Consider the following 14,935-nt stretch of genomic DNA (forward strand, 5'->3'; position numbering starts at 1 on the left):
TTATACGGGTCCCTGGGATCAAATTCAGGTCACCATCAGTATTGGGGGCAATCTTGTTGACTCATATTTTATTTGTTTTTTTGAGACAGGTGATCATACATAGCTTTGTCAGGTCTGGAACTGGATACATAGACCAAACTGGCCTCAAACTCACCAAGATCAGCCTGCCTGTGCCTCCTGATCACTAACGCTAAAGGCATGCACCACCACTCCTGGCTCTTATTTTCTTGTTTTTGAGACAGAGTTTCATGTAGCCCAGGGTGATCTGGAATGTACTATATAACCTGGGCTTGCCTTAAACTCCTAACCCTTCATCCTTTACCTCCTAAATTGGGGGAGCCCAGGCAAGTGCCATCACACAGCTAAATTTAAAAAATCACATGCAACTATGGAGATGTCAAAAGCATAGCTTCTAGGTCCAGATCAGCTCCTGGATGTTGCACAAGGTTCTTAACTCCATCTCCCAAACTGTCCTCATCTTTGGACGTGGCACTGTGAGCGTGGTGAAAGTGTGACCCCCAAAGGTTGCTAAGAGGACTACAGGACATTTAGGAGGTATCTGCGGGGGACCACGTGCTTTTATTTTCTGCTGTTAAGGACGCCAATAATAGCAGGGCTGTGAGACGTGAGTGGCAATAAAAAGATCTTAGCTCACACCTGAAATGCAACAGGTGGGTAAGAGACGAGGGCTAGGACTATTTCAAAACGCAGTTTTTAGCTCGGGGGTGGTGACGCATTTCTGTAATCTCAGCATTAGGGAGGCAGAGACTGGAGGATGTCTGTGATTTTGAGACCAGCCTGGTGGACAGACAGACAGACAGACAGACAGAAACACACACACACACACACACACACACACACACACACACACACACACACACACACACACACTCACGTTTGGAGACAGGGTATCATGCAACCCAGGCTGGCTTCTAACTTGCTCTGTATTGGAGGTTGATTTTGAACTACTGATCATCTTTTCCCCAACTTTCTGAGTGCTGGGATTACAGTGCATCGTCATACCCGGTTTACGTGCTGGAACCTGGGTTTTGTGCAAGCTAGACAAGCACTCTCCTAAGACACACCCGGAACTCTGTTTTTGTTTCTGCTCAGCTCCAAATTTGAGATCCTGCTGCCTCAACCTCTTCAGAGCTTGGATGACAAGCCTGAGCCGCTATGACTGCCTCTAAGTGAGGGATTATTATTTTATTATTTTAAGTTCGGAGATGTGGTGCATCCAGGCACAATTGTGTGATTATGTAGCAAGGGTAAAATCTTAGTTTACCCATTAAAATCGGACCTAGGCTGGGAATACAGCGCAATGGCAGAATGCTTACCTAGCATGCACATAGCCCAGGGTTTGAACCACAGCACTACGTGCATCAGATGTGGCTAGAAGTTCAAGGTCATCCTTGACTACAAATGAAGTTTAAGACCAGCCCGAGGTACATGAGACTCTCAGAGAGAGAGAGGGAGGGAAGAAGGGAGAGAGAGAAATAATTAAAATACATAAATGACAGAACTGACCGTGGCCACTCGCTACTTTCTAGACACCCAGACGACCAGAGCGAACCCCTTCCACCCAGTTCGCGCTGTGGGCGGGGTTCTGGACAGGGGCGTGGCCCTCCCATCCTAGCCCAATGGGTGGGGCGGGGCGGGGACCTCCTTGCATCTGGGTCCCGCACCGGTTCGTTTCCTGCAGTTCCATCTACCTCGCGGGTGCTTCTGGCGTCCCTGGAGGTCTCCGGCCCCAGCCCTCCCCAGCCCCCCCGCCCTCCCAGCAGCCCCCTCTCGCCATCCTCAGCATCCTCAGACCCTAGCCCGGGACAACGGGGCATTGCCGTCATGGGTGATGGAGGAGAAGGCGAGGACGAAGTCCAGTTTTTGCGGACGGTACGTCTTGTGTGACTTAGGCGGCTTTGTGGGGATGTCTCGCTGACCTCTTAGAGTCTCTCTGTCTCTGTCCTGCTTGCGGGTGGTCCCTGAAATCCGAGGTCGCTTTGGGTGACTCTCGCTTCGTCTTTGTGTCTCTTCTCATCACCTTTTTGACCATGGAGAATTAGCAAGGGTTTGGGAGGACCGAGTAGGGAGACGGAGATCCTCAGTTGCCCTCTCTTGACATGAGAGATTTGGGGTCACTGAGGGAGTACCTCCTCCTGCCATCCTGGAAGCAGGCACTTGAGGAAGGTGGTTCTAATTCTTGGGCTTAATTTAGCTGTCTTCCACCCCCACCCTAGCCCTATTCCCTTCTTGCTCCAGGCTCTGACCTATTTAAATTCTTGGGAAGTGGGCTGAGGTAGGCTGGACGTCACTGTATTTTTCAACTCCTAGCCTTTGGTGGTCTCCTCCGGGGGGCTCTTGGATCTTGACTGTTCTTTCTTCTTTGGTTTTGGTGAGGAGCACTAACTATGTCTGCTAATGGTCTCTGAGGGTGTCTGGGTGAAGTCGCTCCCATCTCCTTGGTATGTCCTGTGTCTGTCTCTGTTTTTTGTCCCTTGGCTTCAGCCCTCTGAGTTTTATTATCCCTCTGGTCCTGTCTCCCTGAATCTCTCATCCCCAGCTGGGGGCAGGGATGGAACTTGGAACAACAGGTGTCTCTCCCAGAATAGCCCTCTTTTCTGGGCTCTGGGCAAGGGACAGGGAGGGGACAAAGGGGGGAGGGGCTGCCTCTTTCTTAGTCCTTCCTACCGTACCTTTCCAGGGGCTGAGATGGGGGTTGGTGTAAGAGCATGGGAGATGTTCTCTCTTTTGGGCCAGGTCTGCTGACCCCGCACTGTCGGCTATCCGCCTCAGGCCTTGGGTCCACCAGAAATGCTGACGCAGCATTCCTGGCCCAGAATAGGACCCTGGCAGGCAGGGTCCGGTTTCTTGGGAGGGAGGAACAAACAGCTGGGACTGGTAATGAAAGATGGGGACAGCTGGCTATGAGGCCACTGGAGGAGGGCCTCTCCCCAGCCCCAGCCCTTTCGCCTACACCGTGGGTTTGGCCTTCCACAGCCTAATAAGCCCATGGCTGTGGCTACCAGCTCCGGACCAGTCACTCCGCACCAGGCCCCGTGCCCAGGGCCTCAGCCTCCCGAGGCATCTAATTATATTCTCATTGCCCTATCTTCTGAGGTAGGGCCCTATCTTTATCTCCCTAGGAGAGTTGAGGGAAACCAAGCCCCAAGTGGTAAATTTGCCCAAGGTCAAGGCCAGGAAGTGGTGTCTCTGAGTGCCCTGGGAGGCCAAGTCTTGCTTTCAACAGAAGGAATCTAGGCCCAGGCTTGTTGCGGTAGACAGGGTCAGGCCAGGCTGACCCAGGCTGGGTCTGTTTTCTTCAACGTTACTGAGGTTGAGTGGTACCTTCTTCAAAAAAAAAAAAAAAAAGTCTTTTAGGAATCATATCCCACCTGTAAGAAAGAATCTGCATTGCATATTCATAGGTATTTTTAAAAAAGATTTATTTATTATGTATACAATGTTCTGCCTGCATGGATGCCTGCACACCAGAGATGGCACCAGATCTCATTCTAGATGGTTGTGAGCCACCATGTGGTTGCTGGGAACTGAACTCAGGACCTCTGGAAGAGCAGTCAGTGCTCTTAACCTCTGAGCCATCTCTCCAGCCCTCCATAGGTATTATTAAACAAAAAGAAAATTCCGACTTTAAAGCAGGAGGTGGTGGTATATACCTATGATTCCAGCGTTCAGCAAGCTGAGACAGCAGAACTGAAAGTTCAAGACCAGCCTGGGCAACATAGTAAGTTCAAGATGGCATATGATGGCATAATTGACAAGCAGCAAATTTTACAGATTCAAAACAGTTAACAAGCCTCAGTGCTTTGGGGGGTGATGTTTCATGTATCGAAAGCTGGCTTTAAAACTGATACATAGCCAAGGATGATACTGAACTCCTGACCCTCCTGTCCCTACCTCCCAAGTGCCACGGTGTCTGGCTTCCGTGGGTTTTGACATATTATGCAAACTAAGTAACCACCTTGATTATCAAGGCAAAGGTCACTTCCTCCTCGGCCCCAGAAAATCCCTCCTGCCAGTTGCAGCAAACACCCTGTCCACCGGTCATCATACGGATTCCGCTAGACACCACTAGAGTGTCATATACAACAGGTGTTCATTCTCTTTTACCGCTTAGGATATTTTTGACGTGTAGCATGTATCTAGCCTGAATTCTTTTGTGGGGAGCTTATTGGTATCCCGTTGTATAACTATATTTTAGTTTGCTTGTACCTTCACTTGCCTGGTACACTCTGAGGTAGACACGTCTTCAATATTTTGCTACTACACACAACCTCAGCAAACATCCACACTCACTTTGTATAGCCCTGGCTATCCTAGAACTCCCTATGTGGGCCATCGTGGCCTCAGTTTCACTGAGATCTTCCTGCCTCTGCTTCCCCAATACTGGGATTAAAGACACGGTCACACACACACACACACACACACACACACACACACACACACACACTTGTTTTGGGGGAAGTGGTTTGAGATGGAGTTTCACTGTGTAGCCCTGGCTGTCCTGGAATTTGCACTCTAAACCTGGCTGGCCTTGAACTCACAGTGCCCAGGGCTTCTGCCTCCTGGGTGCTGGGATTAAAGACATGACACACCTATTTTTAATAACAACTTCCATAACATGTCAATCACCTTGATATCAGACTGGGCATGTTATTTTCTTGTTCTATTTTTTTTGTTTTATTAATTTGTAATTATTAAGGGTGCCGGCCATCACCCTCCAAATCATTTTCCTTGTTTTGAATACAGTGACCTCTAGCTCTGCCAACACTGGGATTTCTCAGAAACTGCTTAAGTCAGAACCTCAAGAGGGAGTGGTGTGCTCAAAGGTGCAGATTGTCTACAGATCCCAGAACCACTGAGTCTGGTGGTGGTGGTGGGGTGCTGGGGTGCCAGAAAGCTGCTTTCTGTCTGTTTGTTTGTTTTGTTGAGACAGGGTCTCATATAGCCCAGGCTGCTCTTTGACCTTGAATTCCATATCCTCCTAAAATATTTGGGATAATTAATAGGCATTGTACCATCATGCCTGGCTTTGGAAATTTGCATCTTTTATTGTATTCTGTTCTTCTCTGTCCAATTATCCACTTATTTGGTCATGTATCTATCTATCAATCACCCACCTATCATCTATGAATCTATCATCCATCTGTCCATCTATGGCTCTCCTTCCTTCCTTCCCTATATTGTCTAGGCTGGGCTTGAACTCCTGGACTTAAGTGATCCTCTGTCTCAGCTTCTGGAGTAGATGGGACTACGGGTGTGCATCCTTTCAACCCTGTTTGGAAGCCGTGTCTAAAGCCAGGCTCCTGCTCACTTCACTCTCACACCATTTGCTTGCTTTCTCTGCTTGGGAAAGCGATTTTAGTTTTTTTTTTTTTTTTTTTTTTTTTTTTTTTTTTTTTTTTTTTTTTCTCCAAGCTCAGTTTTCTCATCCAGGGATGTGGAGAGGGAAAAAAAAAATCCAATAAGAATTCTTAGGGCCCATACAAGTTTCTCTCTGGCCTCATAGCATCCCTTACTCCTGCTGGTCCCCCCCCACTCCCCGCCCTGTCCCATTTCACAGGTCACTCCTTGACACCCCCTGCACCCAGTGGCCACGGGCCTTTGCACAGGCAGCCTCTCTGGGACATCCCCTACAGATGACCTGTCCTGCTTCTTTTTATGTGGACAAGGCCTAAGGTCAAAGGTCATCGTCTTCTTGGAGAGGTTTTGTGTCACTTCACCCCCTTGCCGATGGCTTCCCTACCTCAATGCCACTCTGTGACATCAGCCTGGCTTTGTTCCCCAGAACATCTGCCACTAACAATAAACTTACGTATTTACTCACCTGTATATGGATGGTTTACACGTGAGGATATCAGCTCCTTGGGGGCAGGGGTTCTCTACGTTATTTGAGTCTGTGTATTCAGAGCCGGAAACAGTGTCTGGCAGGTCATAGACACTCAATAAGTGTCTGTTAAATGAATAGAAGACGTAAGCATAAGACAACCCTTGCTAAATAATGTTCAAGCTATATAATTGCTATGGATACAGAGATGCCCAGCATGTACCAGGATGTTGAGCTACCAGGGTAGAGCAGTTATCATTAGGCCATGCTTCTGTGTCCTCCTGGGCTGTCAAATGGATTGAAGACTGCGTATGTGGATTGACACTCAAGATTAGAACACGTTTGTCTGACAAGCTCGGGAGTTTGGAGGTCATGTGGTTTCCGGTAGGATGTGTAACCTTCTTTAAAAACGTTTTCTTACCTTTAGTTTCTGTGTACGGGTGTTATGCCTGCATGCGTGTCTGTGTCTGCGTGCGGTGCCTTCAGAAGCGAGAGAGGGTATCAGATAATGCAGGTGCTGGGAATTGAACCTGGGTCTTCTGGAAGAGCAGCCAGTGCTCTTAACCCTGGAGCCGTCCCTCCAGGTTCATTTGTAACTTTCCTGAACTAGTTTCCTCTGCCACAGGATTTGCTGGGCATAGTGGTACACCCCTGAAATTCCAGCTTTTGAGAAGTGCAGGAACAAGTGTCAGGAACTCAATGTGGTCCTTGGCTACAAGGCAAATTGGAGGCCAGCCTGCACGGCTACATGAGACTTTGTTGCAAAAACAAAACAAAAACTAAACCCAATAAATAAATAAATATATAAGTAAGTAAGTAAGTAAGTGAAACAACCCCATGACATTTAATTTGTAAGAAAGTTGATATTTTCCATGTTCCATTGTGTCACTTTGCAGACCCCTCGTTAGGACGCCTCTAGAGGAGCTGGATTTTTTTTTTAAGATTTTATTTATTTATTATGTATACAATATTCTGGCTCCATGTCTATCTCCACACCAGAAGAGGGCACGAGATCTCACTATGGATGCTTGTGAGCCACCATGTGGTTGCTGGGAATTGAACTCAGGACCTCTGGAAGAGTATTCGGTACTCTTAACCTCTGATCCAGGAGCTAGATTTTTTATTTTAATACAAAATTCTCTCACCCGCTGTGAACCCAGGCGTGGGGCCACACACCCATAATTCCAGCTACTCAAGGGGCTGAGGAAGCAGGGGTATCTCATGATCTTGGGAATTCAAGGGTAGCCTGGGCAACTTAGGGAGACTCTGTCTCAAAAGAAAAACGAATGAATGACAGAACAACCAGCCAGCCAAATAGAGAACCAAATGGAGCCTGGCTGGTGTGGAGTGTATCTGTTCTACACGGCACACAGTGTCCTCTCTGGTCCGTCCCTTCTGGTTCCCACCTGTGAGCCTCTGGTGTCCCTCTGTTCTCCCAGGATGACGAAGTGGTCCTGCAGTGCAGCGCCACGGTGCTCAAGGAGCAGCTCAAACTCTGTCTGGCCGCGGAGGGTTTCGGCAACCGCCTCTGCTTCCTGGAACCCACCAGCAACGCGCAGGTCTGTGTGCACCGGGCGCGGGAGGAGGGGCAGGGTTTTGATATTTTATTTATTTTTATTTTATTTGCATCGGTGTTTTGTCTGCATGTATGTCGGTATGACGGTGTCAGATCTTGGAGTTACAGACAGTTGTTAGCTGCCGTGTGGGTCCTGGGAATGAGTCCTTAAGAAGGTTCTGGGGGGCTGAGAGATGGCTCAGTGGTTAAGAGCACCGAATGCTCTTCCAGAGGACCTGGGTTCAATGCCCAGCACCCACATGGCAGCTCACAACTGCCTTTACCTCCAGTTCCAGGGGATCTGATACCTTCACACCAATGCACATAAAATAAAGTTAAATAAATGATTTTTAAAAAAAAAGGCTTTGGAGCGGGAAAGGGGAGTGGGAGGGGCTAAGATGGAAAAGGGGCGTGGACTGAGATGGGTCTGGAGGAATCTGAGACTAGTACAGAGAGCCTGAGACGGCGGATGTGTGAGCTGAAGTCTGGAGGGGCGGAGCCTGAGATGGGGCGGGGCTCTAAGGCGGGGCAAGATCTGAGGTTGTGGAGCCTGGCCTGAAGAATAAAAGGCGATGTCGGAGGGGGGGAGAGATCTCATGGACCAGGCGGGCTGTGGAGAGAAAGGCGGGGTCTGAGGTAGGGGTGAAGCCTAATGCGGGACAGGAGCTGAGGCAGGTGGAGAGGGGTCTGAAGAGGGAAAGGAGGCGGAGCCTAGGGTGGGGGCGGAGTCTTAGGTGGGTGATGAGGTCCCAAAGGAAAGTGGATGTGGGGATTCCTTTGAGGGCAGGATTCCAAGGAGGAGGAGACCATTCAGTTTAGAGGAGAGGGGAACCCAACAGCAGAGGACAGGAGCCAGAGATGGGACGCGCGTGTGGCATTGGATAGCAAGGGTCTGAGAGAGGGCTTTAGGCATAGAGGGAAGTTAGAATCTGAAAGGCAAGCAAGTGGCTTTGGGTTAGGACCAGAGGGCCCAGGCATCCGGGACAATTTTTAGCAAGGGTGAGGTGTGCTCAGGGTGTGAGAGAGGAAGGGACCTGCAAGGAGAGTGCCTGGGGACTGAGAGGAGGAGGCGCAGGTCAACAGACATCTGAGGGGCAGGGAGTTTTAGAATCTGAGGGGACAGGGTGTCTGTGTCTCCTGTGGTGTGACTGGAAAGCCGGGGATGAAGGCAGAAGATGCATCTGGGGGGTCTGCAGGAAAGATGCATCAGGAGCTTCCTGCCTGCCGTGGGAGCAGGCTCAGTGTGATGAGCCACAGTCAGAGGGCGTCCTTTGAGACCGGGGGCATAGAACTTTTGAGTGAGGTAGGCAATCCGGAAGCTTCTGTGGAGCTGGGGGAACTGGAGGGATTTGAAGGAGGAGGCTGAAAGGAAAGGTGTTTCTGGGGCTGTTGGGGCCCCTTGTGGGTGAGGACGGGGTCTGGGTGTGTGGAAGTGTGACTATTCAGATGAAGAGACGACGAGGCCCAGCGGGGAATGGTGTGTAAAGGCTCACGGCCCCAGTGACGTTTGCTCACCCCACCTCAGAATGTGCCCCCTGATCTGGCCATCTGCTGCTTCATCCTGGAGCAGTCTCTGTCAGTTCGAGCCCTGCAGGAGATGCTGGCCAATACTGTGGAGGCTGGTGTAGAGGTAAGGCTCCTCTCCAAGGATGGGGAGCAGGGGCAAGAATGGGGAGGGGCCTGGGCGGGGTCATTCACCGAGCATTCTTCTTCCTCTCTCTGCCCTGCCCCCCACAGGCCCTCAATTTGGATAAGTGGGTAGGTCTGGCCTTGGGTGTCATGTCTTTTCCTATCACTCCGGACCCCAGGCCTGCTGCTCAGGCCCACATCCTGAACACAGGGGCTGGAGGATTTTCCCCACCCCAGATGTCAGGGGCTGTGGAGCCCAGAACAAGCCAGGCAGGAAGGAAGGAGGGAGCAAGGGGCTTCTGAGCCCCTGTTCCCTGGCCCGTTCCTTTCTCCCCATCCTGCCCCTCACTGCATGGGACCTCTTCCCTCACCTTCCTCCATCCCAAGTGTGCGTCTGCCATGGGACCATGTATCCCCATGACATGGCTCCCGCAGAGCATGGGCATGGGGGAGCCATGTGGAGTCATGATGCCATCAAGGAATTGGATGCACCTCCCTCCTCCAAAGGGCCAAGTCTCCTCGTGCATGGGAGTGTGTGGCAGCACTAGTAGTCACTTTACCACAGTGGTTGGGAGTCATGTGACAAAGAGCAGCTAGGACTGTCCTGGTGCAAACACATTACAGTTCAGCTCTTTTATGACAGGCTGGAGTAGATGGGATACTGGGGCTCTCTTGAGTGTCCTTTGTCACCGGGAAGATGAATTCATACTCCTGGGGTGACATCGGGAGCTGGTTTATAAGAGGAAAGAGGCAGGATGGCTGAGTGGGTTTTGTAGTTTTTGTTGTTTTGTTTTATAGAACTTCATGTATTGCAGGCTGGCCTCAAGCTTTCTAAGTAGCTGAGATTGGCCTTGAGCACCCAATCTTCTTGACTCTGCTTTCCCAGTGCTAGGATCACAAGCTTCTGGGCCTTGGGGAATGTAAAACACTCCATGTATAGGCTTCTCAGAGACAGCCCCTGCTTCTACAGATGGGGAAATGGGTGCAGACCATATGTTGGGGATTTGAGCTGAGGTTTCCTGCCTGGGCATAGCATTTCATGGGATTCATATATCCACCGGTGGAAAAGCCATATATTTGGGGGCTGCTGGAAACCAGGGGGTCTGTGCTTACTCTGTGCCATTTCTTCCCCTGTAGTCATCCCAGGGTGGGGGACACAGGACCCTCCTGTATGGCCACGCCATCTTGCTGCGGCACGCACACAGCCGCATGGTGAGTGCAGTAACCATGGATGTGGGTGAAGGAGGGGGCCCAGGCCTGCCGGGAGGCTGACCTGACGTCACTCTCGCTCACCCTAGTACCTGAGCTGCCTCACCACCTCCCGATCCATTACCGACAAGTTGGCCTTTGACGTGGGGCTTCAGGAAGACGCAACAGGTGCAGGGGCTGGGGGCAGGGAGCATGATGGGTGCCCCCAAATCAGGGAATTGAAAGTCTGCAGAACGCTATAGGTGTGCATGAGGCCGCTGCACTCGAGCCAGGGATAGGGTCCTGGAAAGGAATGGCCGCCTTCTAGACAGGAAGGCCAGGTGGAGAAGAGCATTGTGGGAAACTCCAGGGTCTTCAAGGCTCGGCGGCTGTGAGTACCCTGGGGAAGAGCATTGTGGGAATTCATTATCCTGACAGTCACCCCCACCCCCCCCCATAGGAGAGGCCTGTTGGTGGACAATGCACCCTGCCTCCAAGCAGAGGTCTGAAGGAGAGAAGGTTCGCGTTGGGGATGACCTCATCCTTGTCAGTGTCTCCTCTGAGCGATACCTGGTGAGTGATCCCGTCGTCTCCTCGATGGCTCCTCCTCCTGCAGGGGTACCTGGGATGTGCCCCATCTCTCATCGTTGGCTTGCCCAGTGGGTCTCTGGCCCGCAGTGTTCTGTCTTGATTCTGTATGTTTCCTGGTGTCTGGCTTTGATATTACCCATTGGTTCTCAACTCTTGGTAACTCCATTGTCTTCGACCACCACACCGTGGTTGCCCCCAGCACCTGTCGACGGCAAGCGGGGAGCTCCAGGTTGACGCCTCCTTCATGCAGACTCTGTGGAACATGAACCCCATCTGCTCTGGCTGTGAAGAAGGTAAGGACCCCAGGCCATCAAAACGGATCCTCGGTGGTGCTTCCTCAGACACGCCCAAACTGAATCTTGGGATCTCACACTTCCGATCTCCCAGTTATGGCTCTCACGGCACATTTCTTACTGACCCCAAAACCAGATTCGCTACCACTCCCAAACTCAGGTCCCAGAGCTTCCATACCAAGCTCAGTCCTCAAGGTCAGACTCTGACACTCCGAACTTACAGCTTACAGCCATGGTTCTCAACCATCCCATTACTTCAATCCTTTAATACAGTTTCTTGGGTGTAGGGACCCCCCCAACCATAAAATTATTTCCGTTACTACTTCATAACTGTAATTTTGATGTTATGAACCACACTGTAAATATCTGATATGTGGCCCCTGTGAAAGGGTCATTTGACCCCCAGGGTTCACGACCCAGAGGTTGAGAACCACTGGGTTAGAGCATCAGTCAGCCTGGGAGCTTAATCCTTGACTTCAGTTCTTGGATATAAGCACAGACCAAAGCCCTGGAATCTAAACCTCAGATCCCAAACCAGAAACCCTGCTCAGACCTCAGACCTTATGCTACCAGTCTCGGACTCTCAAAAACTTTTAACAGAAGTGTGTGTGTGTGTTTGTGGGGTGGGGGGCATGCCCACACGTGTGAAGGTCAGAGAATAACTTACCGGGACTCTGTTCTATTGTTATGTAGGTCTTGAAGACTGAGCTCAGGTTGCCAGGGTTGATGTCTGGTGCCATTACCAGGGTTGGTGTGTGGTGCCATTACCACCTTCCTGGCTCTAGACTCCCAGATCTTTTTTTTTTGTTTGTTTGTTTGTTTTTTTGTTTTTTCGAGACAGGGTTTCTCTGTGGCTTTGGAGGCTGTCCTGGAACTAGCTCTTGTAGACCAGGCTGGTCTCAAACTGACAGAGATCCACCTGCCTCTGCCTCCCGAGTGCTGGGATTAAAGGCGTGCACCACCAACGCCTGGCGACTCCCAGATCTTAATTTCACTCCCCCAAATCCAAACTCAAGCTCCCAGCACTCACAAACAAACATAAAACAGGGCTCGGTGATGGTTCCCCAGTTAAGAGCACTGGCTGTTTTTCCCAGATGACCCAGATCTGATCCCCAGCTCCCATGTCGGGGCTCACAACCATCTATAACTCCAGGTCCGTGGAATCTAACAGCCTCTTCTGACCTCTGTGGGCACCAGGCCCACAAGTGGTACAAGACACCCATGTGGTAAAACACCAATACACATAAACAAACTAACAAACAGCACAATCCCAGGGCTGGGAGAGGCTCAGCTGGTAAAGTAGGACGTAAGTTCCATCCTGTCACACATGTTAAAAAGTCAGGTCGGTGTCACATCCTTTATGTAATCCCAGTGTTGGGAGGGCAAGATCCGAGGATCCTTGGGGCTTCCTGGACAGCCAGTTGAGCTGGTCAGTGATCTCTGGGTTCTTTAAGAACCCTGCTCCCCCAAAATAAAGCAGAGAGGACTGAGAAGGACACCCAGTGCTGACCTCTGGCCTCCAAATGCATGTGCACATGTGTGCATGAGCACCTGCACACATAAACACACACACACACACACACACACACACACACACACACACACACACACGTACACCTTGTACACAGAAAGCCCAAGTAAACATAGGGGGAAATCCACACAAAACCACGCATTCGAACTCTCCTGAAAACAAACCAAAGAAAAACAAAAACAAAAGCCTGGCAATTTCAGTCTCAGATCATATAGTAAATCTGAGAGTAGCTGGGCGGTGGTGGCGCACACCTTTAATCCCTGCACTTGGGAGGCAGAGGCAGGTGGATCTCTGTGAGTTCGAGGCCATCCTGGTCTATAAGAGCTAGTTCCAGGACATCCAAGGCTACACAGAGAAACCCTGTCTCAAAAAACAAACAAACAACACAAAACAAGTGCAAGGCATGGCCCTAAGTTCTGACTCCAATTTCAGGGTCCTGAACCAGGGAACCAAGCTGAGACTTAAACCACTGATACCCAAGCCCTGAAACCCAGACCCACCAACTTTTAAAAAACTCCTTTAAAAAAAAGATTTATGGGGCTGGAGAGATGGCTTAGCGGGTAAGAGTACGGACTGCTCTTTCAAAGGACCTGAGTTCCCAGCAACCACATGGTGTTTCACAACCATCTCTAGGTGGTATCTGATGTCCCCTTTTGGCATAAAGGCATAAGTGTAGATAGAGCATTAATACATGCAAATAAATAAATCTTTTTATTTTATTTTATTTTTTGAGACAGGGTTTCTTTGTGTAGCTTTGGAGCCTATCCTGGCGAGTGCACTGGAGACCAGGCTGGCCTCGAACTCACAGAGATCCGCCTGTCTCTGCCTCCCAAGTGCAGGGATTAAAGGCGTGTGCCACCAACACCCGGCCAATAAATAAATCTTTAATGGGCTGGAGAGATGGCTCAGAGGTTAAGAGTACTGACTGCTTTCCGTAGGTCCTGAGTTCAATTCCCGGCAAACACATGGTGTAAAGAGGTCTGGCGCCCTCTTCTGGCGTGCAGGCATACATGCTCGCAGAACACTGTGTACATAATAAATAAATCTTTAAAAAAAGATTTATTTCTTTTTATTTTGTGTATATGGGTGTTTTGTGTACATTTGTGTCTGTGCACCATATATGTGCCTAGTGCCTTTGAAGGCTAGAGGAGCGTGTTGGGTCCCCTGGAACAGAGTTTACACAGATACAGTTCTGAGCTGTTATGTGGGTACTAGGAACAGGACTCAGGGTTTCTGCTAGGAACGGGACTTGGGTCTCTGTGATGGCAGCAAGTGCTCTTAACTGTGGAGTCACCAGCACCTCCGTTATTTTACTACCAAGGTCAGGTCTTACCAAATTTGCACTCCAGAGCTCAGGGTCTCAAACTCAAGATCATAACCCACAACCTGGACCTCATATGTCAGCCTAAGATCCCCCAAACCAACACTCAGAATTGAGGTCCTTACTGCCAACTCTAGCCTCAGAGCCAGACGTCACACCTCCAGACCCTGACTAACCTCAGGCCTCAGAGCTGAACATCACACCTCCAGACCCTAACCTCAGGCCTCTGAGCCGAACATTGCACCTCCAAACCCTGACTAACCTCAGGCCTCAGACCTGAGCATCACACCTCCAGACCCTAACCTCAAGCCTCAGAACGCAGAGCCCAAGAGCAGAGAGCACTAGGCCTCCCTGACCACACAATCTGACCCCAGTCTCAAAAGCCCAAATACAGACCCTGAATGTCACAACTCTAAGTCCTGCCTACCTTACCCCGGCATCTCCAGAACCTTATGGGTTGGTCTCTGACCTCAGATCCCAATCCCACATTCCCACCTTTTAGTCCTTAAATATAGTGTAAATCACAGACTGTCAACTGTTCCTCAATCCAGCCTTTAGCCTTCCGCAGGGGAGATAGAGGACCCCTAGAGCCCACACAGACTTCCAGCTCTTTCTGGGACTCCTACCTCACAACAACCGCCTTTCCTTGCCCTTCCTCAGGCTTTGTGACCGGAGGCCATGTTCTCCGCCTCTTTCATGGACACATGGATGAATGTCTGACCATTTCCCCTTCGGACAGTGATGACCAACGCAGGTCTGGGCTTTGGACAAGGAGATCTTGGGGTCCAGGGGTGTGGGTGGGAAGAAAAGATTGGCTGGGCACTCTGTGCTTTTAAGCTTTCTGTCACTTTGACAAAATATCTGAGGACATCACCTTCATAAGTGCAAGTTTCTTTTGGCTCATGGTTGCAGTCTATGGTTGCTTGGCCCTATTACTTTAGGTCATTGGTGGCACAGTACATCACAGTGACAGGATGGGGCA

General features: G+C 50.3%; 1 protein-coding gene across 1 annotated transcript in view; it reads left to right on the forward strand.

The window, feature by feature from the left end:
- The first annotated feature begins 1,845 nt into the window (after positions 1–1,845).
- The window catches only part of Ryr1 (ryanodine receptor 1), a 124,587-nt gene continuing 111,497 nt past the window's right edge, over positions 1,846–14,935 (forward strand). Inside the window, 8 exon segments of the mRNA XM_035449535.1 lie at positions 1,846–1,893; positions 7,285–7,404; positions 8,926–9,030; positions 10,167–10,241; positions 10,328–10,406; positions 10,678–10,790; positions 11,008–11,101; positions 14,614–14,707. Coding sequence (XP_035305426.1) covers positions 1,846–1,893; positions 7,285–7,404; positions 8,926–9,030; positions 10,167–10,241; positions 10,328–10,406; positions 10,678–10,790; positions 11,008–11,101; positions 14,614–14,707 — 728 coding nt within the window.

Source organism: Cricetulus griseus, chromosome 9, assembly GCF_003668045.3.
Source record: "Cricetulus griseus strain 17A/GY chromosome 9, alternate assembly CriGri-PICRH-1.0, whole genome shotgun sequence".
Lineage (NCBI taxonomy): Eukaryota > Metazoa > Chordata > Mammalia > Rodentia > Cricetidae > Cricetulus > Cricetulus griseus.